General features: G+C 46.0%; 1 protein-coding gene across 3 annotated transcripts in view; it reads right to left on the reverse strand.

Annotated features, from left to right (window-relative positions):
- Nucleotides 1–461: 461 nt before the first annotated feature.
- The window catches only part of TFPI (tissue factor pathway inhibitor), a 68,242-nt gene continuing 40,729 nt past the window's right edge, over nucleotides 462–27,974 (reverse strand). For 2 of the 3 annotated variants that reach the window (XM_080972461.1, XM_080972460.1), the window contains exons 6-9: nucleotides 26,250–26,327; nucleotides 5,915–6,097; nucleotides 2,642–2,824; nucleotides 462–1,836 (exon numbers count right to left, since the gene is read on the reverse strand). In XM_080972461.1, the coding sequence (XP_080828587.1) occupies nucleotides 1,751–1,836; nucleotides 2,642–2,824; nucleotides 5,915–6,097; nucleotides 26,250–26,327 (530 nt within the window). In that variant the 3' untranslated portion in view covers nucleotides 462–1,750. The remainder of the gene's footprint in view (nucleotides 1,837–2,641; nucleotides 2,825–5,914; nucleotides 6,098–26,249; nucleotides 26,328–27,974) is intronic. The other variant, XM_080972462.1, reaches the window with a different exon arrangement.

Below are 27,974 nucleotides of genomic sequence, written 5' to 3' on the forward strand. Positions count from 1 at the left end.
GGTTTCTGTCATGGTGTTCAGTTGCGCCAGAAGCGGTTTAGTCCTACTGGCCACATGACCCGGAAAGCCATCTGTGGACAAACGCTGGCTCCCTCGGCCTGAAAGCGAGATGAGCACCACAACCCCATAGTCGCCTTTGAATGGACCTAACCATCCAGGAGTCCTTTACCTGTTACCTTATTGGGGGACCATTACAGAGAAATGGATGTCTGCCAGGTCATTGCATATAGGCCAAAACCTTTGGCAGGATCGTGCAAAGAACCTCCCCTACAGGCCTCAGCTGACTGTCAGAACCAATACCTTGAACTGGGCCTAGTGGCAAACAGGCAGTCAGGATAGCTTCCAAGGGGTTAGTGTAACTCAAGCCCAACTTGCTGCTCTGCTCAAAGTTCTCGTTCCATGTTTCACACTAGAAGCAATTTCCAAACCATCTTCAAGGGGCATTATACTAAAAGCAGAACTTTGTTATGATTTTTTTTAATGACTCAGTTTCATAATAAACAGAAATGGAACCAAGTATTTACAAGCAAAGAAAAGGGGGGGCATATCGAGTTTTATGAGGTGGGGAGCCTCTCACGATTGTTTCTTCTGGCAAACCTCCTTGTTTCCGAGCTTTTGCTGGTTTTGCAGTCGGCTGTTGAAAGGATTCACGAATCATGAGAAAGCTCAGATTCTTGAGTGTCTAGTAAAGCTATTATGTTACCTTGACACCAGTTCCCTTTGGTAAATACCATTCAAATGCTCCAGAATCACACAGTTATCAAAAGTATATAGAAAAGTGAAACTGGACAATAGCAATGCCATTATTTTATAAAAGCGCATGAGGTATAATTTTATACTCCATAACCTAACAAACACCAATCCCTCTGCCTGTTGTCTTTTTTTCTAAAATAGTGACTGAAAATCTGCTCCAGGTCACACAGTCAACGGCCAATGGCCAGGGATGATGTGAATTCTAGTCTTTGGATCTGTTGACCACAAACTGTCACCACTATAATGGAAATAATAAGGAGCAAGGCTATGGTCCAGTATATACTTACAGTGGTACCTTGGTCTACGAACAGCCCTGTTAACAAACTATTCGGTGCACGAATTCCGCAAAACCGGACGTAGCGAACTTTGCCTCAGAAGCCGAACGGAAGCTGAATGGTAGAAGGGCACTGGCGTCAGGAGGCCTCACTAGGGAAAGCGTGCCTCAGTTTAAGAATGCTTTGGTTTAAGAACGGACTTCCGGAACGAATTAAGTTCGTAAACCGAGGTACCTCTGTACTTGCAAGCAAGCTTCCTTGAGTCCTCAGTAGGACTTACTTCTGAGCAGACAGGCATAGGTTTACTTTGTACACCTGCAATTCCAAAGCCACTTCTTTATCAAAGCCCATATAATAGAATTTATAGCCTTCGCAGCGATTATTATGGTAGATTAGTCATGACTGCAGATTAACATGGGTTATCAAAAGACGAAAATCGGGAATACCAAGGATACAAAAATTCAGGATCAGAGCCTTATAACCATGGAAACCGGACGACATTTAAATGTGGGGTGGGGGGGAGTCCCACTGATTTCTACGCAACCAGAATAGGACAGGCTCACGGCGTTAGTTTCAACAGCAAAAGCTTCAGTTTGTGCCGTCTACAAAATGTACAGGAGAAAGAAGAAACACCAAAGAAGCAGCAGCATAAAATCTCGATAAATAATATGTGTGAATAAGGCAGGAAATGCAAATGATAGGCAGAGATGGTAGAAGGGAAGCTATATCCTTTCAATGACAATTTCCCCATCTATCAGCTTCACTTGTTTTTTTCTCTTCCGGCGAATTTTCATTCTGCCTTGGAAACCTGGAGGGAACAAGAAACATAGATGTGAAAAATTATCAGGGGTTAGCAAACTTTTTCAGCAGGGGGCCAGTCCACCATCCCTGAGACCCTGTCGGGGGCCGGACTATATATATATATATATATATATATATATATATATATATATATTGGGGGGGGGGGGGAATGAACGAATTCCTATGCCCCACAAATAACCCAGAGATGCATTTTAAACAAAAGGACACATTCTACTCATGTAAAAACATGCTGATTCCCAGACCGTCTGTGGGCCGGATTTAGAAGGTGATTGGGCTGGATCCGGCCCCTGGGCCTTAGTTTTCCTACCCATGGATGTGATGTACTAAACCTGGCTCTGTATTCGCACTCTCTTCTGTCGAATCCTAGGTTGCAACCCCCCCTTGGAACAAGGACCTGTCCTCATGTTGGCTGGTACCCAACTAGTTTGTTCCATCAGTGCAGGGATTTTCATTTGCACAGGGGAGAGCACAGAAGAGAAGATATTACTTTAAAAAAATAACTTTTTACCCCTCTTTTTTAAAAAAGTGTCCCTGGATTCTTTGAAAAAAATCTGGTAACCTTATTATAGAATAATTATAATATGCAGCAAGAATTGCAATTTGGGGAAAACCATGGGGGGTGGAGGGGGAAGTCCTAGGTTGATGAACGGAATTTTAAATGTTGAATTATTTTTCAAATTTCTATAAATATTTTTTAAAGGTCTAAATTTGCTTGACTTGTGTATCGGATAGTTACTCCCCCCCCCATGGAGGAAAAAAAAATATTAACCCTCAGACTGTTGTGTTTATACCTTTCTTACACATCTGCAGGCAGGACTTCCTAGAGGTAAAGTTGTTTTCGTTCCCGCCGCAGCCACTGTAACTGAACGGATGACATTTGCCAGTAGTGAGATTGTAGAAGAACCTTTTCTCGTTGGCTTTGCAAAGGCCTCTGTCCCTGCGCATCACACAGAGGGAAGGGAGCAGGACTGATTCTAGGCACAGGAGGAAGAAGAAGCTGATGAAGGATCCACCAAATCGTTAATGCTCCCATTGCATTTGGGCACCTCTTAAAAAGATGCGCTCCTCTGCTTCCTGCATTTAAGTTCTCAAAACACTACCAAACCCTTTGTCACGTAAATTCCAAAACTGATAACAACACAACAACGTAACAGGCTGTATGTAACGATATACATTCTTTTAAAATGCGATTAAACATATCATTTCAAAATATATGGTTCTATTGACCAACTTATCATATAAACAAAACATATTATGAGAAATTAAAGTCCAGCAGATTGATCAGGAAATACAATCTATTCAGTTCTTATATTGACAATATCCACGGTGTGGAATTCTTATATCAGTCTTGTAGTGTTCCACATGAAGATGCTTTTCAGAATTCTAGCATTCCTTGTTTGCAGGTGTCAGATGAAAAACTTGGAAGAATGACACATGCAGAAATTAAGAATGACACATGCAGAAAATAAGATAAGGATTCCAGAATAATCCCTTGTTTCGCCCAACCGGCCTTCGTCAGCCGTGCAGCATTTAAGTTCTCAGCAGGTTATTTGGAAAGAAGACGGGTATCTGAAAAAGTATTATTTTAAAGTGCAGATTAACGTGGACAGAATGAGGGATGGGGGGGGGGGTAAAAACCCAGTGACATCATCTGGAAACAGACAGAATGGTCCACATTCAGAAGAGATGGTCAAACGGCTGATTACTACTCAGTCTTTTCATTGATTTATTTGTGTGAAAAGATTTGTGTTCCGCCAACATTAAGAAAATATATATATTGTTTAAAAAAGAATGGGAAAAGTTTATACCTTATATACAAGATCATACCTGAAGGAGCGTCTCCACCCCCATCGTTCTGCCCGGACGCTGAGGTCCAGCGCCGAGGGCCTTCTGGCGGTTCCCTCATTGCGAGAAACAAAGCTACAGGGAACCAGGCAGAGGGCCTTCTCGGTAGTGGCGCCCGCCCTGTGGAACGCCCTCCCATCAGATGTCAAAGCGATAAATAACTACCTGACATTTAGAAGACATCTTAAGGCAGCCCTGTTCAGGGAAGCTTTTAATCTGTGATATTTTACTGTATTTTTTGTTTCTATGGAAGCCGCCCAGAGTGGCTGGGGAAACCCAGCCAGATGGGCGGGGTACAAATAATAAATTATTATTATTATTATTATTATCATTGTCAGCAAGTCAGTGCATGGATAACTTAGAAAGATAAACATAAATGGAGAAGTATTGATATGCAGTTGAAAATAGGATCAATAGGACCCGTGGAAGGGATGGGGGTGGGGAGTCAGAAGATTCCTTGTGACAGCTCCTGTATCTTGTTTGCCTGCCATAACTAAGCTAGAAAGTTTTCCCACAATTGAATGCCTTTGTTTTGATCTATTCAAATGCACACCTGCGTTTCTTAGTTCAGCCCAGAAGTGAAAGTATTTTCGCACTCCCAAGCTGAACCATAAAATTTTCCCTTTACCCTTAAAGCGTTCCCTCCCCCCCACCAGTCCTTGTAAAACAGTAAAAACAAAACAAAACAAAACAAAACAAAACAAACAAAAAAAACCAGACAGAAGGAAGAGCATAAAATAGCCAATACCTGTAAAAAACAGAAAATGACTGTTATCACTCTTAGGTCCCTTAACCCCCAACCAAATCTTACTTATTCAAAATTGCATGTCATATATCAAACAGGACAATTCTCCCCCAAACTAAAACCAGATATTAAACAAAAACCGGTACAGGCTGTTGATATAAAGTTAATATAAGGTTATGTACTTCTCTTCAATAGTTCTTTTCCTTTTCCAAAAAAGTGGCGGCAAATGAGAGTTAGTCCAGCTTTGTAATTGTAATCCAGAATTAAATCCGAAATTTAATCCAAATGTATAGTTCTGCAATATATTGTAATCCAAATCTTCTAATTTTTAGGCTTGAAAAATATGCATCCAGGATGTCCAAAGATATTAATTAATTGCTTATTGGCAGGTAGTATTGCATAAATTTCCCTGGTCTTCAGTAAGCACTAAATATCAAATCCAACTCTAGGTATTCCAGGTTCTCCTTCCTTCTTGGGGAATTTCTCCCCTAATATGATGGAGAGTTTTCCTGCTTAGCTTCAGTTTTGTGCCACCAAGTTCCAGGGTTTAAAGTTAAAGCTTATATTTCCACAGTACTTTTATGTAAGTCTTTTTGCTTTCTACTCTGCCAAAGTATCAATCTGTCAAATTCTGTCCAGCTGTCAATTTATATCCTACCTTTATCCAGAGGACAACTTGACACATCTTTAGCCAATATGTATCCAAGAGAAAGAGAGTCTCTCAAATGTCCAAAGTCAAACTGTTACAAAATCTCCATAGCTGCAAGGACTATGCTGTGCTCCCATTCACAAAAAGTCCCCTTTGCAGAGCCTGTCCACAGAAATCGGAAGCTGACTTCCTTTTTGGCTTCTGTTTCACCAAATCAATCAATTTAAACCTAATTTCTTCTCTTAATTCTTTATTTGATCTTTAACTCTAATTGGAAAAATCCACTCCTTATGGTGGTGGTGTGTGGCTTCGGCTGTAGAGCGCGGCGGAGCCGTGAGCGGACTCAAGCCTTTTCCTTTCCCCCGCGCAGAAACGGCAGTCAGGGGATTATGATCGGCGAGTTTGCATGCTCTGCTGGACCTTAGAGTCCCCACTTTTCCGTGAGGAGTTTTTTTGGGGGCACCTAGCCCTGGCACGCACCTCAAAGCTCTTTCAGCCTGAACCATGTCGTCTTTTAGACAGAAGACACAGAGTGCGCCGCCATTGCTTCCGAAGCGAACCGGAAGTCCCTTTTATAGAATAATTATAATACGCAGCAAGAATTGGAACTGGGGGAAAACCATGGAGCGGTGGAAGGGAAAGTCCTAGGTTGATGAACGGAATTTTAAATTTTAAATGTTGTTGAATTATCGTTTATTTTTCAAATTTCTATGATTTTTTTTTAAAGGTCTAAATTTGCTTGACTTGTGTATCAGATAGTTATTTTTCGCTCCCAGTGGAGGAAAAAAATATTAACCCTTATACCTCAGACTGTTGTGTTTATACCTTTCTTACACATCTGCAGGCAGGACTTCCTAGAGGTAAAGTTGTTTTCGTTCCCGCCGCAGCCACTGTAACTGAACGGATGACATTTGCCGGTAGTGAGATTGTAGAAGAACCTTTTCTCGTTGGCTTTGCAAAGGCCTCTGTCCCTGCGCATCACACAGAGGGAAGGAAGCAGGACTGATTCTAGGCACAGGAGGAAGGAGAAGCTCATTAAGGATCCGCCAAATCGTTAATGCCCCCATTGCATTTGGGCACCTCTTAAAAAGATGCGTTCCTCTGCTTGCTGCATTTAAGTTCTCACCAGGTTATTTGGAAAGAAGGCGTGTATTTGAAAAAGTCTTAATAGCACCATGGAAGGGATGAGGGTGGAGAGTCAGGAGATTCAAAGTGATCTTGATATTTGAATTCAGAATTGGTTTTGTTATATGTTTATATTCTTGAAAATCAAATTAAAAATTATTTCAAAGAAATATATATAGAGAGAGAGAGACACCATGAAGAGCATGAAATCAACAATGGTATTGCATTCATAAAAGAAGTACAAAAGACATCACAGATCAGTAGATCGGACTGATATATCAACATTGCTAGATCGCCTCTGGGTAAACAGGTGAGTGTTAAGCAGCTGCTTAAATGCCAATACCGTAGGGGTCTACAGGGTGCTGCAACACTGCAAATTGCTAAAAGTCATAGGCTTTGGATTATACAACATGAGAAACCATATTTATATCATAGGATTAAAAGCCTAGGACCTTTAACATTTGCTATTTATAAAAATAAAAATGCAGAGAAAAAAGCATGCATACCGATATGGAGGAAAATATTTTAAAAATCAGGTAAGAAACTGAATGAAGTAGATAAAAAACCAAGGCAATGTTTTGCACTAACAAAGAAGTCACAATGAATGGGGTTCAGTAAATTAAATTTGACACCCGAATTCTAACAGTCCTGTGCTTTGGTCAATTTTTCTTCTTTTTATATACAGTAGCACCTCGGCTTATGTTACCCTTGGGTAACGTAAACTTCGGGTTGTGAAAGCGGCAATCCTGGAAGTGTTTCACCATGTGCGCATGCGCAGAAGTGCTCTACCGCACCTCGTGCATGCGCAGAAGTGGCCCCTCCGGTTGTGGAAACCTTGGGATCCGACCAGCGCTCTGGAACAGATCCCGTCCGCAACTGGAGTACCACTGTATATATAATTTTTATTAAATTTTGTGGTTTGCAATTTTGAATACTCATTTAAGCAATCGTAAGATATCAGTGACTTCCCTTAGTCTCTTTCCATGGTTCATTTTGCATATCATAAATCCCTGCATATTTTACACAAATTAAACCCTTCAGTATTCCATCATTACATCCATCAAAACTTATTTACACTGTTGAATTTGTCTTAATGCTGCCAAAGGTTTCAAGTGTACACAATTTCACCCCATATACAGTGGTACCTCGGGTTACATACGCTTCAGGTTACAGACTCCGCTAACCCAGAAATAGTGCTTCAGGTTAAGAACTTTGCTTCAGGATGAGAACAGGAATTGTGCTCCGGCGGCGCGGCAGCAGCGGGAGGCCCCATTAGCTAAAGTGGTGCTTCAGGTTAAGAACAGTTTCAGGTTAAGAACGGACCTCCGGAACGAATTAAGTACTTAACCCGAGGTACCACTGTAGTCAATAAACATTTTCCAATCTTCTCTAAACGTATGTTCTTATTGCTCTCTTATTCTATATGTTAAGTCTGCAAGCTGCGCATATTCAATGAATATAAGTTCCCATTCTTCTTTCATTGGGACCTCATTCGTTTTCCATTTTGGGGCTAACGAAACATGGGCTGCTGTAGTGGCATACATAAATAACATTTTTTTGAAACCTGGGAATTTCCATCTGAATTATCCCCAACAAAAAGGACTCTGATTTTTTTTTTTTGAACAAGTACTTTTATTATTTTCAATTCATTATGGATTGCTTCCTAAAGCTCTTTTACCCTTTCAAAGGCCCACCACATATGAAAAATCGTTCCCTCAACCTCATTGCACCTCCAGCACTTATCTGATTCAGCCTTATACATCTTAGCAAGCCTACTCGGAGTTAAATACCAGCTGTAAATCATCATCAAGTAGTTCTCCTTCAGAGAATAATATGCTGTAAACTTTTATATCTCATATGATATAAAAGAATTACAGACTTTGACAAACTCAGAAAGAGTGCATATAACTATACAATGTGCAGTTGCCACAACAATATCCACAAGCATCGTGCCTCCTGTGTTATTTACAGGCCTCCATTTTGTGCAATAAACCGTCTTGCAGCTACAATCATATGATCCGGAAATATCTCAGATACTTGTGGGGAAAGAAGGAGAGAGACTTCCCACGAGAAGGGGCCCTCCTGGATCAAACTAAGGCTGGATCTATACTGATAATAAAAAAAAAACTATAAAAAGAAACAGTATAAGAGCTCTCAATGCAAAATCCCATTGGGGATAGATAGAGAAAAAATCATCATCATCAGTGTTTTTCTTTCTTTAAAAAATCTTTAGGGATACTCTCATTTTCCTACTCATATTGAACTACTGACCCTCAATGAGGTCAAACTTAAGATTCACAAAATGTTTAAGGGTATGTGTCCCTCTGTGTCCCCCCAGAAAAAAGCACTGAGAATAATAATAATAATAATAATAATAATACTAATAATAATAATAATTTATTTGTACCCCACCCGTCTGACTGCCCTATAGCACCATCTGTTGTCACATGTTCATAACGCAGCAAAAAAATAATACTGAGGTGGGGCAGGCCATTGGCTAGCAAAGCACAGTCCTGGCAGTAGGAGGCACACGTTCACACAGATCTGCACTTGCCACCCGCAATCCGGGGCTTCCTGCAAACTCCGTGCCACTCTGCCTGCTCTATCCTGGCACCCCTGCAACCAGGAGGGTGGCGTAGTGCCCTGACTCATGTGCTGCAATTGATCCTGATTGCCCTCCTATTCTGGTATGTCTCTGCCTGCAGTAAAGGTAAAGGACCCCTGGACGGTTAAGTCCAGTCAAAGGTGACTATGGGGTTGTGGCGCTCATCTCGCTTTTCAGGCCGAGGGAGCCAGCGTTTGTCCACAGACAGCTTTCCGAGTCATGCGGTCAGCAGGACTAAACCACTTCTGGCACAACGCAACACCGTGACGATTGCCAGAGTGCAAAGAAACGCTGTTTACCTTCCTGCCACAGCGGTACCTATTTATCTACTTGCACTGGTTTGCTTTCAAACTGCTAGGTTGGCAGGAGCAATGGGAGCTCACTCTGTCGCGGGGATTTCAACCGGTGACCTTCTGATTGGCAGGCCCAAGAGGCTCAGTGTTTTAGACCACAGCACCACCTGCATCTCTGCCTACAGTGTGCTGCCTGCAATGGAGATGATGGAGAGTTGGCGGAATACCTTTGCGAGAGGCAGGGAAGAGGAGATCTCCCCGGGTTGGAGGCTGGGCAGAGAAAGTGGCGCTTCCAGGTGAGAGCTGAGAGTTTGCATCTTTGTCCGCATGGGGTAATAGTTAGGACATCTCATGAGAGAGGACTTTGCATTCTTCCAGCTCTTTTTCTTCTCTTTTTTCTAAACTCTTTTGTCTTTAGAATAGTTTGTTTCTTTTTATTGCATCATGAAAAAGTCTTAAGATGTAAAGGCAGTACTCAGACCAGAGTGGAATGATTCTTTCCTGAAATCTGGGCACTCTGATTATGTACAATCCCTTACCAGGGTTTTGCAAAAATAAAATAAAATGCAGATTTCCACCTGTTTTTCACTGTGGATATGAATGAGCATGTTTTACAGACATGGCTGCAAGTGTTTCCCTGCGTCTGGTACTGGTTGGCCATGCCTTTTTACTCATGGCTATCTCTTGAATGTGTGCTTCAAAAGACAGGATGAAACGAAACATGTCTATCACAAAGCAGACAATTAAGGCTGAGGCATTGAAACACACACCGGAGGTAGAAATTGCTCCTTTTCTATTTAAAAAAGGAAATAAAAGAATAAAGTACTGATTTGTCATAATGTAGGGTTGCCATGGGGACGCGGGTGGCGCTGTGTGTTAAACCACAGAGTCTAGGACTTGCCGATCAGAAGGTCGGCGGTTCGAATCCCCGAGACGGGGTGAGCTCCCATTGCTCGGGCCCTGCTCCTGCCAACCTAGCAGTTCGAAAGCACGTCAAAGTGCAAGTAGATAAATAGGTACCGCTCCGGCGGGAAGGTAAACAGCGTTTCCGTGCGCTGCTCTGGTTCGCCAGAAGCGGCTAGTCATGCTGGCCACATGACCCAGAAGCTGTACGCCGGCTCCCTCGGCCAATAAAGCGAGATGAGCACCGCAACCCCAGAGTCGGTCACGGCTGGACCTAATGGTCAGGGGTCCCCTTTACCTTTTAGGGTTGCCATACATCTGGAATACCGCCGTCGGCAGCAGCTCAACAACTTTTCTGGCAACCCTATCATAATGCTACTCAATTATTTCCAACACAAATGGCTTTCTTCCATTATTGGGATGTTTGACTGCAGCTTGAGTGGTTTCCAGAGTTTATGGCAAATGGAGCCACGATGCAAAAAAATTAATAAACTAATGCAACAGTTTCCAATCATGTGCATACTCGAAACATTTCAAGGACATCTTATTGTGTGGCTTGCATGTTCATTCCTTGTTTTCTAACCACTATCCACACATTACACGCTGGTCCCCAGAAGTAGATGTGAGCGCAAGTGCAGATCGCCAGCAGGAAAACATGGCGAAAGGGATCCGTCTTTCCCCAGCTGTTGCTTTCTGCCTTCCGCACCACTGTGGATCACAAAAAACGACAAGCCTCAATCTCCAGTACAGCGAAGACTCATGGAGGAGTACTTGCTCCTTAAAATATGGCTTTTAGAAGAGAAACTAGCAAAGGTCTAAGATAAAAAGGAACTGAGCCAAGGTACATACTGAGGGAGCAATCCAAACTCAAGATCAGGGGTGGTCTGAGATGCTTCAGTGCTCGAATCAAAATGCTCTCTGCTGCCACTGCTTGGGAGCCAAGTTGTGCTCAACACTGCAGAGCTGTGGGCGCGCATGGCAACTGTTGCATTGGCAGAGGCCAACCAGACACCATGCCATGCTGGTTGGCCCAGGTCAACATCCCGTCGGGCCGCACAGCATTGGGGCAACATCCCACCAGGCCTCCTCTGCCCCCTCAAGATTGGGGGGCCTGAGCCCCCTTTCAGGGAACATCAGAGGGTTGTAGAGGCCTCAGCCCCATAGACTTGGTGTGTCTGCGCCACTGGTAATGAGGTGGAGGGGGGTGTCATGAGGCTCCATGAGGGCTTCTCCCTAAGCGGGGGAGCTTCGGAAAGCACTTCTTAAGGAGAAGCTCTTTCCAAAGCTTGCCCCAAACCCTTTGTGAGGCCTTGCCAAGCCTCGCCACCATGCCAGCGTGGGGGCGAAGCTCCCTTCCTGCCTGGCGGCAAAGAGGGGCTTGGCAAGGGGAGAGTGTTATGTACTGAAGTTCTCACCCTGGGCCAGCAGGGAGATACTGTAGATACGTTCAGTGATTGGTTAGTTTTGTATGCAAATGAAGGATCGAAAAGTGACGTTCAGTGATTGGATAGTTTTAGAACGTTGCAACAGTTACAATTGTTCTGTAGCTCTATATAAGCAGGCTGACTGAGCTCCTCAGTTTAGTTCTGTTCCAGCTTACAAAATAAAGAGCTGCTTTGGAGAAATCGCTGTGTCGTCTGCTATGTCAACCCACAACTTAACTCTGGCGACCAAGGTGGGATCGATGGACATCAGAGCACAGCCAGATGTGGCCATCCTCTGAACTGAGCTGAATCACTGAGCTGAATCACAGAGCGAAATCACTGAGCGAAATCACTGGACAGAACCAATTCAGAGCTGACTGTTCTGGCTAGAGCACTGTGTTCCATCCATCGCCCTTCATGCCGGCATCGGAATCATGGTTTCACTTGTGCCTCTACCACCGTTTGCGCCAGCCTCTGAATCATGAGACTCCTACCTCGCTCGGTTCGACTGCTACCTCCAAGCCAACGAGCTGACAGCAGTATCAGAGGAATGGAAGCGGGGCCTATTCCTCAGCCTCTGTGGGCCTGAGGTGTTTGAGACGGCCTGAGCATTGGTTGTGCCTGAAGCAGTCCAGGCAACACCATGGGACACGATCCAAGAGAAGCTCCGTAACCACTACGCGCCAAAGCCGTCCAAGATTGCTGCCCGCCATGCGTTTTACCACCGGAACCAGGCAGAGGGGGAGTCAATCAACAACTACACCACTGCCTTCAGACAGGCTGCAAAGCACTGCGAGTTCCAAGACTTAGACGATGCCCTGATGGATCGAATCGTTTGTGGGGTCCGGGACATCCATCTGCAACGGCGTCTCCTTGCCAAGCCAGACCTCACGCTACAGAAAGCCATTGAGGAGGCTGTGGCCTCGGAAGATCCGCAAGTCCAGCAGCCCGCATCTTGCTAGGAAGACAGTTCCAGTGTATCACGAAGAGGCCAGCAGTGATGAGGCATCCTCCAGTGAAGACGATGACATGCACCAGACAAAGCGGGAGCACAGGAAGTTCCAACAGAAGTACAAGGGCCAACCGGAATGTACTGCCTGCGGAGGCAACCATTCCCGTGCGAAGTGTCGATTCAGAGACGCCATCTGTCGGAAGTGTTCCAGAAGCGGTCACATCGTTAAGGTCTGCCGATTGGCTCCGTCTGACACCCCCCCTTCACTGACTCGCAAGTCCAAGTCTTCACTCCAATCTGCCAAGGAAAGCTGTTTCGCTCTCACCAACTGCCGCTGCCCGTCTGGAACCACGATTGGCCAAACCGACTCGCCTACGCGACACAAGCTGAACGTCACGGTGCTCATTGAAGGAGCTCCATGTGTCATGGAGATCGACACCGGGTCTGCCCTGTCCATCGTGTCTTGGAGCACCATCAAAAGACTGGTACCCAGAGTGTCCAAAAGGCAACTCGACTCTCACCGCGTACACCTGAGAGACTACCAGGGAAACGACATTCCCGTGGTAGGCGTTGGCCGGTTCCGGATCACCTTAAAGGATTTTTCGGGCCTGCTGCGGCTGGTGGTGGTCGAAGGTCAGTGGCCAAGCCTCCTAGGGCTAGACTGGTTTGATGCCTTCGGCCTGGAAGTCACCGGCATCAACTGCATCTCTAACGCAGAGACTGAGGGTCTGGTCAAAGACTTTGCCGAGGTTTTTGACGGCACTTTGGGGCAATATACAGGTATGCCCATCTCCTTTAGCCTTGATCCACAAGTCGCCCCCATCAAGCTAAAGCTTTGCTCTCAGGGCTAAGGTGGACGAACAACTGGACAAGCTGATCGCCCAAGGAGTTTTGGAGCCGGTTGACCACGCCAAGTGGGAAACCCCCATCGTCACGCCTGTCAAGCCAGATGGGTCGGTGAGAATCTGCGCTGACTACAAGTGCACTTCAGCAGCACGCTTATCCGGTTCCTGTTGTCCAACACCTGCTGCATTCCCTGGGTGAGGGTAAGGTCTTCGCTAAGCTGGACCTTGCCCAAGCCTATCAACAACTGCCCATTGATGATGCCACTGCTGAAGCCCAGACGATCATCACCCACCGAGGGGCATTCCGTTGCTGCCGCTTGCAGTTCGGCGTGAGTGTGGCTCCTGGCATCTTCCAAAGCCTTATGGAGCGTCTCCTGCAAGGGCTTCCGGGCGTGGAACCATATTTTGATGACGTCTTGGTGTCTGCAGACTCACACCAGCAGCTATTCGAGCGCCTCCGTGCTGTGCTGACCAGATTCCAAGAGGCCGGGCTCAAGGTAAAGAGGGAGAAGTGCCAGATTGCCGTTCCACAGGTAGAGTTCCTGGGCTATCTTATCGACGCCTCCGGCCTTCACCCGACCACATCCAAGATCCGCGCTATGTAGCAGGCCCCCATCCCAAAGAACAAGACGGAGTTGCAGGCGTTCCTGGGGCTGCTGAACTTTTATAACATGTTCCTGCCCCACAAAGCCACGGTGGCTGAGCCTCTTCACCGACTCCTCAGCACAAAGACACCTTGGTCCTGGGGTCATCGGGAGACAGCAGCCTTCAACGCGGTCAAGGCTCTCCTTTCATCGGACAGTGTGCTGGTACAGTACAGTGAATCCAGGCCACTGGTCCTTGCCTGCGACGCCTCACCTTTTGGCATCGGCGCTGTCCTTAGTCACCATTTTCCAGACGGAAGAGAAGCACCGCTCGCCTACTTTTCCAGGACGCTATCTCCGACGGAACGGAATTACAGCCAGCTTGACAAGGAGGCACTGGCACTTGTGGCTGGAGTGAAGAGGTTCCATGAATACCTCTATGGCAGGACTTTTGACCTCATCACCGACCACAAGCCGCTCCTGGGCCTCCTCACCGGTGATCGTCCAACTCCACTGGTCCTCTCGCCATGCATGCTGTGATGGACAGTTTTCCTGGCTGCCTACCACTACCGGCTTGCCCATCACCCAGGGAAATTGATGGGCCATGCCGACGCCCTCAGCCGTTGCCCTCTTCCAGCGTTTGTGGAAGACCCGGCTCCAGCTTCATCGCTCCTCCTGATTGAGGATCTTCCGGCAGCGCCTGTATCGGCCTCCACTGTGGCCTCCGCATCTGCCCAGGATTGCACCATCAGCCGTGTGCTCAACTGGGTGTGGAGGGAGTGGCCACAAGGGCCTTTTGCATTGGAGTTCCAGCCCTTCGCAACCAGACAACATGAACTCTCGGCTCATCGCGGCTGTCTGCTGTGGGGAGACCGCGTCGTGATTCCCCAAAGACTCCGTCAACGCGTCTTGGAGGCTCTGCACGTTGGCCACCTGGGAATTGTCAAAATGAAGGCGTTGGCTCGGTGTTACGTCTGGTGGCCTAACATGGACGATGCCATCACTGCCTGGGTGTCCGCCTGTCAAGCGTGCCAAGAATCGAGACCTGCACCACCGGCAGCTAAGGGACACACCTGGGAGACGCCAAAGACACCCTGGTCGAGGGTGCACATCGATCTGGCCGGCCCCTTTGATGGCCGGACCTTTATGGTAGTGGTGGACGCCTATTCCAAATGGCTGGAGGTAGCCCTGATGCCCTCCACCACTACCGAGGCTGTCATCCGGGTGCTGCGAGGCCTCTTTGTGACGCATGGGTGTCCTGATGTCCTTGTCTCCGACAACGGACCGCAATTCACGTCAGGCACTTTTGAGCGGTATCTTTTGGGACTGGGCATCCGCCATTCACTAACGGCACCATTTCATCCATCCAGCAACAGGCAAGCGGAGAGAATGGTGCGCTTGACAAAAGAGGCACTGGCGCGCCTGGACCGGGGAGACTGGCACGAGCGGGTTGCCGAATACTTGTTCGTGCAACACATCACCCCTCATGCGGCCACAGGGCGGAGTCCAGCTGAACTGCTTATGGGCCGCCGCCTCAGGTCACCGCTCGACCGGCTGCACCCGGACTTTGCCGTGGCCGAACCCCCAGGCTGTGCCAACACGCCACGGTCATTTGTTCCAGGAAACCAGGTCTTTGCCCGGAACTGTGTGGGGACATTCCTTGGGTGCCAGCCACAGTAGTGGGAGTCACTGGACCTCGCTCGTACCAGGTGGCACTCGAAGACGGACGCTTGTGGCGCTGGCACATAGACCAGCTTAGGCGCAGGGTTGGGGACTTGGACACTACCGTGGTGCCCCCAACTGCGCTCGTGACTCCAGAAGAGACACTTACAGATGGTGAGGCTCCACCTACACCTCCCTCACAAACTGCCAGCGTGGAGCCGAACCAAGCCGCTTCAGAGGGTCTGCCAGACTTACCACAGGCTCAGACCACTCCACTTGCGGAGGCTCCACCCACAGCAGCGGATCCAGGGGATTTGGTTTCAACGCCACCTAGGGTCGCACCACAGCCTCAGCAAGAATTGTGTGGCCCCCTGGACTTGGCTACCAGTCTCCGGTGGTCTGGCAGAGTTTCCAAGCGCCCAACTTATTTAAAGGACTATGTTGTTGGACATGTATCACTGTTGGTCTAAGTATGGGAAATGTAACCGATATGCTTTTGTGCCTATTTGAACCATTACGTGTAGTGCTGTATATAAGGAAACCATTACGATTGTAACTAACGCCTTATCTCGGTGGGGAGGGGTGTTATGTACTGAAGTTCTCACCCTGGGCCAGCAGGGGGCTACTGTAGATAGTTATGCAAATGAAGGATCGAAAAGTGACGTTCAGTGATTGGATAGTTTTGTATGCAAATGAAGGATCGAAAAGTGACGTTCAGTGATTGGATAGTTTTAGAACGTTGCAACAGTTACAATTGTTCTGTAGCTTTATATAAGCAGGCTGACTGAGCTCCTCAGTTTAGTTCTGTTCCAGCTTACAAAATAAAGAGCTGCTTTGGAGAAATCGCTGTGTCGTCTGCTATGTCAACCCACAACTTAACTGAGAGGCTTTCTGCAGACCTTTGTCACCGGTCCCTCTCTCCTACCGCTGCAGCAAGCAGGACCTGAGTGCAAGAGAACTCTCCTTGCTTGCGATTCCTGGAGGCAGAAAAATAGACTTATACAGTGGTACCTCAGGTTAAGTACTTAATTCGTTCCGGAGGTCCATACTTAACCTGAAACTGTTCTTAACCTGAAGCACCACTTTAGCTAATGGGGCCTCCTGCTGCTGCCGCGCCACCGGAGCACGATTTCTGTTCTCATCCTGAAGAAAAGTTCTTAACCTGAAGCACTATTTCTGGGTTAGCGGAGTCTGTAACCTGAAGCGTATGTAACCTGAAGTGTATGTAACCCGAGGTACCACTGTATATGTCTACTCCAAATTAAGTCTTACTGAATTTACAGGGGTTACTCCCAGATAAGTACAGTGGTACCTCAGGTTACATACGCTTCAGGTTACAGACTCCGCTAACCCAGAAATAGTACCTCGGGTCAAGAACTTTGCTTCAGGATGAGAACAGAAATCGTGCAGCGGCAGCAGGAGGCCCCATTAGCTAAAGTGGCGCTTCAGGTTAAGAACAGTTTCAAGTTAAGAACAGACCTCCTGCACGAATTAAGTTCTTAACCCGAGGTACCACTGTAGCTGGAGGATTGCAAAACTATTATGTGTGTTTTGAATGAGTATATGGGCATCTGTTAAGTGAGAGAGAGAGAGTGTGTGTTTGTGGGGTGGCCCCTGAGCACACACCCATTGCTGTACATGTGGCCCTCAGAGGCACCCATTTTTAAAATGGGTGTTACGTTATACGAAATATTTTTGTGTGCGTGTATGTAATAATTTTTATTAGTTTTCAGTTACAATAGCCCAATAAAAGCCTCATTGTAAACACCAAACTTTATAAGACACCAATTATAATACAATTAATAATGCCAATTGTTCAGATGCCAAATTATATCATTTTGTTGGCCACCCACAGGCTAGAATTGATGATTTGATAATTTACTTTAACTCTGCATTCCAATAACTTATAAATTCCAATTACACACCGGTCAGAATAACAAACCCTTATACGGAATATTAATGTATTAGTGTATTATATTATTCTCCCCACTCCCCCCCCCCCAGGTAATATGTATTGCATATCTTTCCTTTATATTGTTGCTTTTGCTGTAAGTCACTTGGAGACCTTTGGGTGACAAGTGACTAATAAGTCTAATAAAAACAAAACAAAACAAAACAACACAAAACTAAACAAAACAAAACCATAATTTATTTATACCCTGTCCATCTGGCTGGGTTTCCCCAGTCACTCTGAGCGGCCGCCAACAGAATATTATAAGCACAATAAAAAAACCAACCATTAAAAACTTCCCTAAACAGGGCTGCTTTCAGATGTCTTCTAAAATTCAGATAGTTTATTTCCTTAACACCTGATGGGACGGTGTTCCACAGGGTGGGCACCACTACCTCTGCCTGGTTCCCTGTAATCTCACTTCTTGCAGTGAGGGAACCGGCAGAAGGCCCTCGGCGCTGGACCTCAGTGTCCAGGCTGAACGATGGGGGTGGAGACGCTCCTTCAGGTATACTGGACCAAAGCCATTTAGGGCTTTAACGGTCAGCACCAACACTTTGAATTGTGCCCGGAAATGTACTAGGAGCCAATGTAGGTCTTTCAGGACTGGTGTTATATGGTCCTGGTGGCCACTCCCAGTCACCAGTTTAGCTGCCGCTTTCTGGATTAGTTGTAGTTGTTGGGTGTAGTGAAGGGTTAACCTTCTGTGTCTCGAGGCTGAGAGGAGGCACTTACAAGGGAAGTAAGCCAGGACGTGACGAAAGCAGTTTGGAATGCTGTGAGCTGAGTGAAAAGTGAAAGCAGCTTTGCTACGCAGCTGCTGAGAGAGAAGGACGCAGAAAAAAAAAATGCAGCTGGAATCAGATGGAATTTCTTGCTTGTAAATATGCTACTTTTGAGCAAATAAAGTGCTATTAGGAAAGAAGAAACGTGTGGGACTTGTTTTACTGCCCTTTCAACACGGACGCTGTGCAATTCTGCTAATTGCTTTACGACCTGCAGAGGCTCGCAGGGGGAAGTGTGCTGGACGCCAAGAATAAAGCAATAAATCTACCTAACATGGTTATGGGTCAACGTGAAGCATGTGAGAAAGGGCTTTGAAGCTTTATCTGCTGATCGTCAGTTTGATCGACTGCCGGAGACTTCAAAGAGGCAGATCGGAGGAGTGGGAGCTAAGAGCCATGACGTCCGGAGTTCCCAGTTTGAGTGAGTGAGTACCTTTGGGAAAAGCCAACAGAAGGGAGGCAATGGCTGCTCAGCCCTGTGAACATGGCTTTGAGCTTAAACTGCCATGTCAGAAACTGACTAGCCAAAATTGGCTGCAGTGGAGCTTTCAAGTAGAGCTTTTGCTAGTTGGGGAGCAGCTGTGGAATGTAATTCACCCCACACAGAATGCAGCTGGAAAAGCAGAGGCTAATAGGGCTGCAGAGCAAAGTGAAGTTCAGAAGCGTGTGCTTGCTTTTTTGGCAGAAAGTGTGGATGCTCATCTGGTGCCTGTTGTCCTGGGTGCAAGAAAGCCAGAGGCCGCTTGGCTAGCACTCCAAGAAGCTTGTGGAGCTGGAGTGGGAAGCAAGGGCAGAGAAGTGGCTGCATCCGAAAGGGAGAGGCAAGATGGCGCCGGCCACATTCTTGAGTGCCGATACACAGCTGGGAGGAGCTGGGAGCCCCCACAGGGGGGCGAAGGGACTGTTGCTGTTGTTGTTGCTAGCAATGCTGCTTGTGCTTTTGCTGAGCCTGGGAGCTGTGTGGATGCTGCAACATGTCTGTGTGAGAAATCTGGACAGAGGCCAAGTGTTGGGAGCCCTTCAGCCATCCGAGGGGGTGCAGAAAAACGTCCTCAAGACCCCGTGAGCAGTGGGGGGGCAGTGAGCAGTGAAAGCTCAGAGACGCCTCTTTCTCCAAAAGCTGCCAAGAGTTGTTTACGTCGTGAGTCGGAGCCTGGGAAGCTGAAAAGAGCTAAAGGCTTCAAGGTCAGCCACCTGCAGCAAGTAGAGATAAGCGCTTCAGAGTTGTGTGGGAACGCCGAGACGAGTCCAGTCTCCATGGCAACTGAGAGAGTTGCATCTACGGAAGCTGTGAAGGTCGTGGGCAAGTCTTCCTGCCGGGGGGAGTCTGTTGCCGTGACAACCAGAGAGGACATCTGCAGAAGCCCCAAGGAGGGGGGTAGTGAGGAGATTGTTGCCCTGGCGACCCAGAAATGTCAACAACAAGACTTTCTCACTGTAATAATAGACTCTGGTGCCTCAAATTCGTTGGTGCCATCTGCTGATTTTTTGAGGAATTGCAGGACAGTAAAAACTGAGAAGTATGTTACGTTTGCAGGTGGAAGCAGAAAAAGGCTGACAGAGACAGGACTGTTCTTCTGTCCTTTCCTTAAGCATGAAGTCAAAGCTTATGCAGTGCCCGGTTTGTTAAGTGTGCATGATCTATTGATTGATGATTTTCAAATTTCTTTTGCAGGTGACAAATGTGAATTCTCCAAGGATGGGAAACATGTGTACACAGTGCAGTCTAAAGATAATTTGTTTGCTGTAAATGTGCCTTTTTCCACAGGGGAAGATGACACCGAAGATGCGAAGGGCCAATGTGTGAATGTAGCACCCCACAATGGTTGTTCACATATTTGGCACAGACGCTTCGCCCATTTGAATTGGAAATATCTCCAGAAAGCACCAGAGCTGACACAAGGGTGCAAATTTAATGCTTGTGACAAATTTCTAGATTGCAATGCATGTAAACAGGCGAAAGTTGTGACATGCTCATATCCAAAGTCAGAGAGGCAGACCACACAACCCTTTGAATTAATTCATGCAGATTTGTGTGGACCCATGTCTGTTGAGTCACTGGGAGGTTCGAAGTATTCTCTGCTTTTGATTGATGATTTTTCGAGGTCTGCTTGGACCTTCTCTCTGAAAACGAAAGGGGAGGCGGCTAAAATGATCAGGGATTGGATCACCGCAGTTGAGGTAACCTTTTCCACCAAAGTTCGTGGTTTTCAAAGTGACAGAGGTGCTGAATTCACTGGTTCTGCTTTACAGGATTTCTTTAGGGAGAAGGGGATTAGCCACAGACTGACCGCTCCTTACTCTCCGCAACAGAATGGGCTGGCAGAGAGAAAGAACGGGACAGTGCAGGAAGCTGTGTCTGCGATCCTGTGGGACGCAGGGCTACCCCAGAAATATTGGTCGGAGGCTTGGCGATATGTGGTCCATACCGAGAACAGAGTGTACAACTCTAGTGTAGGAAATACACCGTATTTTTTACTTCATGGACGGAAGCCTAAGGTGCACTACCTTTGTGTGTTTGGTTGTGAGGCTTGGGTGCTTATTCCAAAGGCTCTACGCAAAAAAGGTGAGCCAAGATCTAAAAGAATGATCTTTGTAGGGTATGAGCCTGGCTCAAAGGCCTGGAGGTTTGCGTACCCAAGTGGAGACCAGTCTAGGTTGGTTATCAGCAATAGCGCTGAGTTCTGTGAGCAAGCTGGTTGGAAGCGTCTGCACGCTAATCCAGACGTGCTTCCACAGCAGTTCTATGACTCAGATGTTGAGGAGGAAGAGGAATTTGTTGCTGGGGACCACAGTCCAGAGCAACAGAGTCCAAGGCAGGGACAGCTCAGGATCCCTCAGAGGGGGGAACCTAGAACACCTCCTCAGGCAAGTGTCAAGTTTGAGCCAAAGAGTGAGCCTTCTTCACCTGCTGGACCAGCTGTAAGATCCAAGAGGCGCAGCAGGTCAGAGGGGGAAGACACTGAAGTTGAGGATGATTTAGCTGGACCCAGTGAAGCGGCAGGGTCACCAGGAGTCACACTGAGGAGATCAGCGAGGACAAAGAGGCCTCCTGATCGGTACGACGCTTCAGGCGTCTGGGTAGGTTCTGCAAGATGTGAACCTGAATCCTTCGAGGATATTCAGAGTTTACCTGAGGAAGAAGCAGGCAAGTGGCACAGGGCAATGGACAAAGAGATGAAGTCCATGAAAGATCTAGGTGTGTTCTCACTCACAGAGTTGCCACCGGGGAAGCAGGCTGTGAGTTCCAGGTGGGTTTACCGCTTGAAACCCACTGATGCTGGAGAGCCGCAGTATAAAGCCAGGTTAGTTGCTCGAGGATTTACTCAGAGGAAGGGAATACACTTCACGGAGGTGTATTCGCCAACGTCACGAGCGGAGACTCTGAGAACGCTTTTAGCTTGTGCAGCACAGAGAGGCTGGAAAGTAAACCACTTTGATGTGGATGTTGCCTACCTTAACTCAGATCTCCAGGAGGAGCTGTACATGATTCCTCCTCCGGGGTTTGAGAACTCAAGGCAGGATGTTGTGTGGAGATTGCACAAATCCATCTATGGATTACGTCAATCTGCTAGAAACTGGAACATGTGCCTGAATGAAGCTTTGGAGAAGCTAGGTTTCAGGAAGAGTCTTGCTGACAGTTGCCTGTTCTTTAGAGGATCAGGAGACTCACAGGAACTGGTGCTGATTTATGTTGATGACGTGCTTTTCTTCTCAGAAACAGATGAACAGGCGGAGAAGTTTGCCAAAGAGCTAGGTAAACGATTCAAGCTTAAACAGCTTGGTGCTGTCAAAACCTATCTAGGTGTCAATGTTGAGCGTGCACAGGGTGGAAGTTTTTTGCTCAGCCAGAGAGGTAAAATTGAGCAACTGCTTCAGAAGTTGAGGATGAGTGATTGTGCAGGAGTGAGAAGTCCTATGGAGACTAGTTTTGTGAAGGACAGCCAGCAAGCAGAACGCGCTGCGTTCGAAAATACTGAAGTGTTTCAGTTAGCTCTAGGGAGTTTGTTGTACTTGTCCCAGTGGAGCAGACCTGATATAGCATTTGCTGTCAATCTGCTCAGCAGGGAGGCATCAAACCCTAGTGTGCAAGCCTGGAAGGGCGTCAAGAGAGTTCTGAGGTATTTGCAGGAGACCAAAGACTTTTGTCTTAGGTTGCCAGCACAAGGAGAAGTCAAACTGACTTGCTTTGTGGACTCGGATTGGGCTAATCTTGAGGATTGCAAGTCTGTGTCTGGCCTAGTGGTGAAGTTTGGGAACTCAGTAGTTGGATGGAGGTCCAAGAAGCAAAGTCTTATAGCGCTCTCATCCACTGAGGCTGAGTTTAGTGCTCTTTCAGAGGTGTGCAGAGAAGTAGAGTTCTATGCTTGTTTGGTGCAGGAACTCTGCGAAGTGGATTGTCTGCCGATACGTGTTTTCGAGGACAATCAACGATGCCTGCGTTTGGCAGAGTCAGGTCAGTTCAAGGCCAGAACGAAACACCTAGACATTCGCTTTTGGAATGTGTGCCAGAGTGTTCAGGAGGGATTAGTTGCGCTGAAGTATTGTCCCTCTGCCAAGAACCTAGCTGATGGGTTCACGAAGCCACTCACCTTCCAAAGACATGGGGAGTTTTGTGAAGGTCTGGGTTTGGGACGACCAAGGGTCGATTCTCCCCTCAGGCGCGAGACAAGAGGGGGTGTTGGGTGTAGTGAAGGGTTAACCTTCTGTGTCTCGAGGCTGAGAGGAGGCACTTACAAGGGAAGTAAGCCAGGACGTGACGAAAGCAGCTTGGAATGCTGTGAGCTGAGTGAAAAGTGAAAGCAGCTTTGCTACGCAGCTGCTGAGAGAGAAGGACGCAGAAAAAAAAATGCAGCTGGAATCAGATGGAATTTCTTGCTTGTAAATATGCTACTTTTGAGCAAATAAAGTGCTATTAGGAAAGAAGAAACGTGTGGGACTTGTTTTACTGCCCTTTCAACACGGACGCTGTGCAATTCTGCTAATTGCTTTACGACCTGCAGAGGCTCGCAGGGGGAAGTGTGCTGGACGCCAAGAATAAAGCAATAAATCTACCTAACAGTAGTTTCCGGATCACCTTCAAAGGTAGCCCCATGTAGAATGCATTGCAGTAGTCCAACATTGAAACATTTAAATTAATAAACATTTAAAGCACATCCAACAGGCATTTAGAGCACCTGACTTCTCCCAAAGAATTATGGGAGCCGTACTTTGTTAAGGAGGCTGAGAACTGCAGCCCTGTGAAGTTCCCAGAATTTCTTTTGTTTGTGGGGGTGGAGAGGAAATATCTTTGGATATGCTTTGAATGCATACTGTGTATCTGTCCACTGACACTGGAGGTATCATATAGCTACCAGGTCTAATAGCCACTGATAGTCTTTCTGTTATAAAGCCAGAAGCTTTCTTGTTAGGTATTATAGCGCAAGAACTGCCAAAGGTGTGGAAGAAGTTATTCATGTATGCTACGACAGCGTCTAGGATTTTACTAGCCCCAAAATGGAAGGACGACAAGATACCAACGAAAGAAGAATGGCAAGTTAAACTTCTGGAATACACAGAAATGGCAAAACTTACAGGGAGACTTAGGGACAATGACAGTAGAGACTTTAAAAAAGACTGGGAACCGTTTATGTTGTATATATAGAAACGATGCAAATAATTTGGACTCACTAGCAGGGCTGAGTAAACGCTTACCGCTAAGAAAACAAGAGTAAAGGTTAGGAAATAACAATATGGAAATTAATCAAGTGTGAGATTTAAACCTGAAAGAAAATGTGGTATAAAAATGATAAGAATATAAGAGCATTTAGGAAAAAGATCGTGAAAAGTAAGAAACAAATTAAGCAGAAGTAAAGGTAAAAGTACCCCTATCCGTTAGGTCCAGTCGCGGACGACTCTGGGGTTGCGGCGCTCATCTCGCTTTACTGGCCGAGGGAGCTGGCGTTTGTCCGAAAACAGCTTCCGGGTCATGTGGCCAGCATGATTAAGCCACTTCTGGTACAACCAGAGCAGCTCACGAAAACGCCATTTACTTCCCCGCTAGAGTGGTACCTATTTATCTACTTGCACTTTGACGTGCTTTTGAACTGCTAGGTTGGCAGGAGCTGGGACTGAGCAACGGGAGCTCACCCCGTCGCGGGGATTCGAACCACCGACCTTCTGATCGGCAAGTTCCAGGCTCAGTGGTTTAGACCATGGCGCCACCCATGTCCCTTAAGCAGCATTTACTTAAAGAACCAGAAGGGGAAGCTGAGGGAAGTCTCGGGGTCGGGGGAGTTTTGTTTTCTTTCATTTTGTCTCTTTTATATGATAAATGTGTTGAATATTAAATTGTAAAATCTAATAAATTTTTTTTAAAAAAAATAGCCACTGATAGTCTTGTCCTCTATTGTCTAATTCTCTGATTCTCTAATTATCCAAGTTAGTGGCCATTGCACCTTGTGGTAGCAAATTCCATCTTTTAACAGCGGGCTGACATTTGACTCTGAGTGCCTTGCCATTGTGACTAGTGAGGAGCTGCGACTAGTGAGGAGCTGCCTGTAGAATCACAGAATCATAGAACGGTAGAGTTGGAACTGTAGATGACCCAGGGGTCATCTAGTCCAACCCCCTGAAATGAAGGATTATTTTTTGTGCTGAAGATGGGACTCAAACCCACAAGCCTGAGATTAAGAGTCTCATGCTCTACCAACTGAGCCGCCCCACAGCTTATATGTATAAACCCCTCAAGTTTCTTCTTGTCCCCTTGTACAATGCCTTACGAATATGCACGTATAATGAATCAAAGGAACTGTTCAAAATAATTTTTATTTAAAAAAACAACAACAGAAGATTTTCTTTTGGGGTAATTGCCTAAAAACAATCAATCAATCAATCAATCAATCAAGTTTATGTATGCTACAACAGGGGACGTGGGTGGTGCTGTGGGTTAAACCACAGAGCCTAGGACTTGCCGATCAGAAGGTCGGTGGTTCGAATCCCCGCAACGGGGTGAGCTTCCGTTGCTCGGTCCCAGCTCCTGCCAACCTAGCAGTTCGAAAGCACGTCAAAGTGCAAGTAGATAAATAGGTACCACTCCGGCAGGAAGGTAAATGGCATTTCCGTGTGCTGCTCTGGTTCGCCAGAAGCGGCTTAGTCATGCTGGCCACATGACCTGGAAGCCGTATGCCGGCTCCCTCAGCCAATAAAGCGAGATGAGCGCCGCAACCCCAGAGTCGGTCACGACTGGACCTAATGGTCAGGGGTCCCTTTACCTTTATGCTGCAACAGAGACCAGGATGCTTAACGCTCAGAGATGGAAAGAAGATTATGTATCAACGAAGGAGGAGTGGCAGATTAAATTATTGAATTATGATGAAATGGCAAAGTTTATGGGAGCTATAAGGAACCAAGAGGAGAAAGACTTTATCAGAGACTGGGGGAAATGTGTGGATTATTTGAAAGGTTATTGTACACATAGAAGGTGATTAGCAGGGTTAACTTAAACCAAACAGTTAAAACGAAATTCAAGGAGAAATCAAGGATTAACTAATAATTTGAATAATGAAGACAATGCAGTGTCAGAAACTAAAATAATATAAGAAACCTGAAAAGGAGCGGGAGGAAGTCAAACTATTCATGTTTATTGTAACATTGGATTTGTATTGTTGTTAAAATATATTTTAAAAAACTGAAAAAATATTTTTTAAAAAATGCACATGTACTCCTGCACAATGACCATCTTCCACCAAAAAGAATCTTGATGCAACCATATATATTTGCATCAATCCTGAGCTTTTTCGGTATGTTTTACCAAAACATATTTGCATATCAGTGCCGTATAGGAGAGAAAGGTATCATGGAAATGAGTTGCTATTTTAGGTTCATTTACTTACACTTGACAAAAGTGGTAGTTTATTCCCATTTCCATGCTCGTAACTGACAAATACAACAATAGAGAATTCTTAATGCACTGGTACCTCTTTGAATCTCATCTCACGCTGATGAGAGAACCGTATAATTTGTACTTAGTGCTAAATTTTGAATACATACCTTGTTTTACAACTGGAGTAGTATTATTCGTTGTGCTAACCAGCATGTCGGTTATTTGCAATGAATTGGCAGAACGAACTAAAAGGGATGAAACAATGATAAAAGAAGCTTTTAAGAAGTGTGCATAAATAGTAGAGAAAACAATGATTGACATATAACTCATATAATAAGAGTGCATTACCCGAAACCATCTTCTCACTATTTTATTTTAGCACAAGTTGCTCTTTTAGGCTGATTTATGTTTCAGTTACATTTTACAAAAGGTTTATTCCCGTTTGAAATTCAGCAGTGCAGAATTCTGATACCTTATAGTTCTTCCCCCAACTTCTTCACTGAGGATTAAATCACTTCCTCTTCCTCTTCGACTTGCCCTGAGACTAAGAGGAAACAATGGGCTGGATCCAGAGTAACAGTGCAATTCTAACCATGTTTATTTGGAAGGTACTGCCACAGAGTTGAAAGAGCTTACTCTTAGGTAAACGGGGGAAGGATTGCAGCCCCAATTTGTTGAGCTTGTTGCTGTTGTTGTTTAGTCATTTAGTCGTGTCCGACTCTTCGTGACCCCTTGGACCAGAGCACGCTAGGCACTCCTGTCTTCCACTGCCTCCTGCAGTTTGGTCAAACTCATGCTGGTAGCTTTGAGAACACTGTCCAGCCATCTTGTCCTCTGTCGTCCCCTTCTCTTTGTGCCCTCCATCTTTCCCAACATCAGGGTCTTTCCCAGGGAGTCTTCTCTTCTCATGAGGTGGCCAAAGTATTGGAGCCTCCACTTCAGAATCTGTCCTTCCAGTGAGCACTCAGGGCTGATTTCCTTCAGAATGGATCGGTTTGATCTTCTTGCAGCCCATGGGACTCTCAAGAGTCTCCTCCAGCACCATAATTCAAAAGCATCAATTCTTCGGCCATCAGCCTTCTTTATGGTCCAGCTCTCACTTCCATACATCACTATTGTTGAGCTTAGGTACTATTAAAATCCATTGGCCAAGTTAGTTGTGACTTAAGTCCCACTGATTTGAATGGGAACATGCAGTGCTATCCTATTTATTTATTTACTTATAAAGTACAGTCGTACCTTGGATCTCAAACGCCTTGGCTCCTGAACAAATCGGCCCCCTAACGATCGAAACCCGGAAGTGAGTGTTCCGGTTTTCAAATGATTTTCGGAAGCCAAATGTCCTCCACAGCTTCTGATTGGCTGCAGGGGCTTCCTGCAGCCAATCAGAAGCCGCGCTTTGGTTTCCGAACGTTTTGGAAGTTGAACAGACTTCTGGAACGGATTCTGTTCAACTTCCAAGGTACGACTGTATTTGTATGCCACCCTCTTGCGCAACCTCAGTGACATACAAATGTTTAAAAGCAATACAGAGCGATCATTAAAGCCACAGGCTACTCAGAGAGATATTTTAAACAATTGCAAAAGCCTGTTGGCATAAAAGAGACGCCCCAAAAAATGGAAAGCAAAAGAGGTACCTACAAAATAAATATGGCAGAATAAATTGATAGAATATACAGAACTAGCATCTATGACCATGAAAATAAGAAGTAATAAAGATGAGGCTAAAAGAAGAGTGGAAATGCTTGGGAGAATATTTTAGAAGGTATAATATTCGATCAAATCAAGTGAGAATAAACCTATGAGCAGCATATAATATCAAATATGGGAAGACTTGAGACAAAATTGGGTGGAAGATCAGTGTTAGAGGTATAGGTTGGTTGCTCGAGAGC

This window comes from Podarcis pityusensis (assembly GCF_964106645.2).
Source record: "Podarcis pityusensis genome assembly, chromosome: 1".
In the NCBI taxonomy this organism is placed as follows: domain Eukaryota; kingdom Metazoa; phylum Chordata; class Lepidosauria; order Squamata; family Lacertidae; genus Podarcis; species Podarcis pityusensis.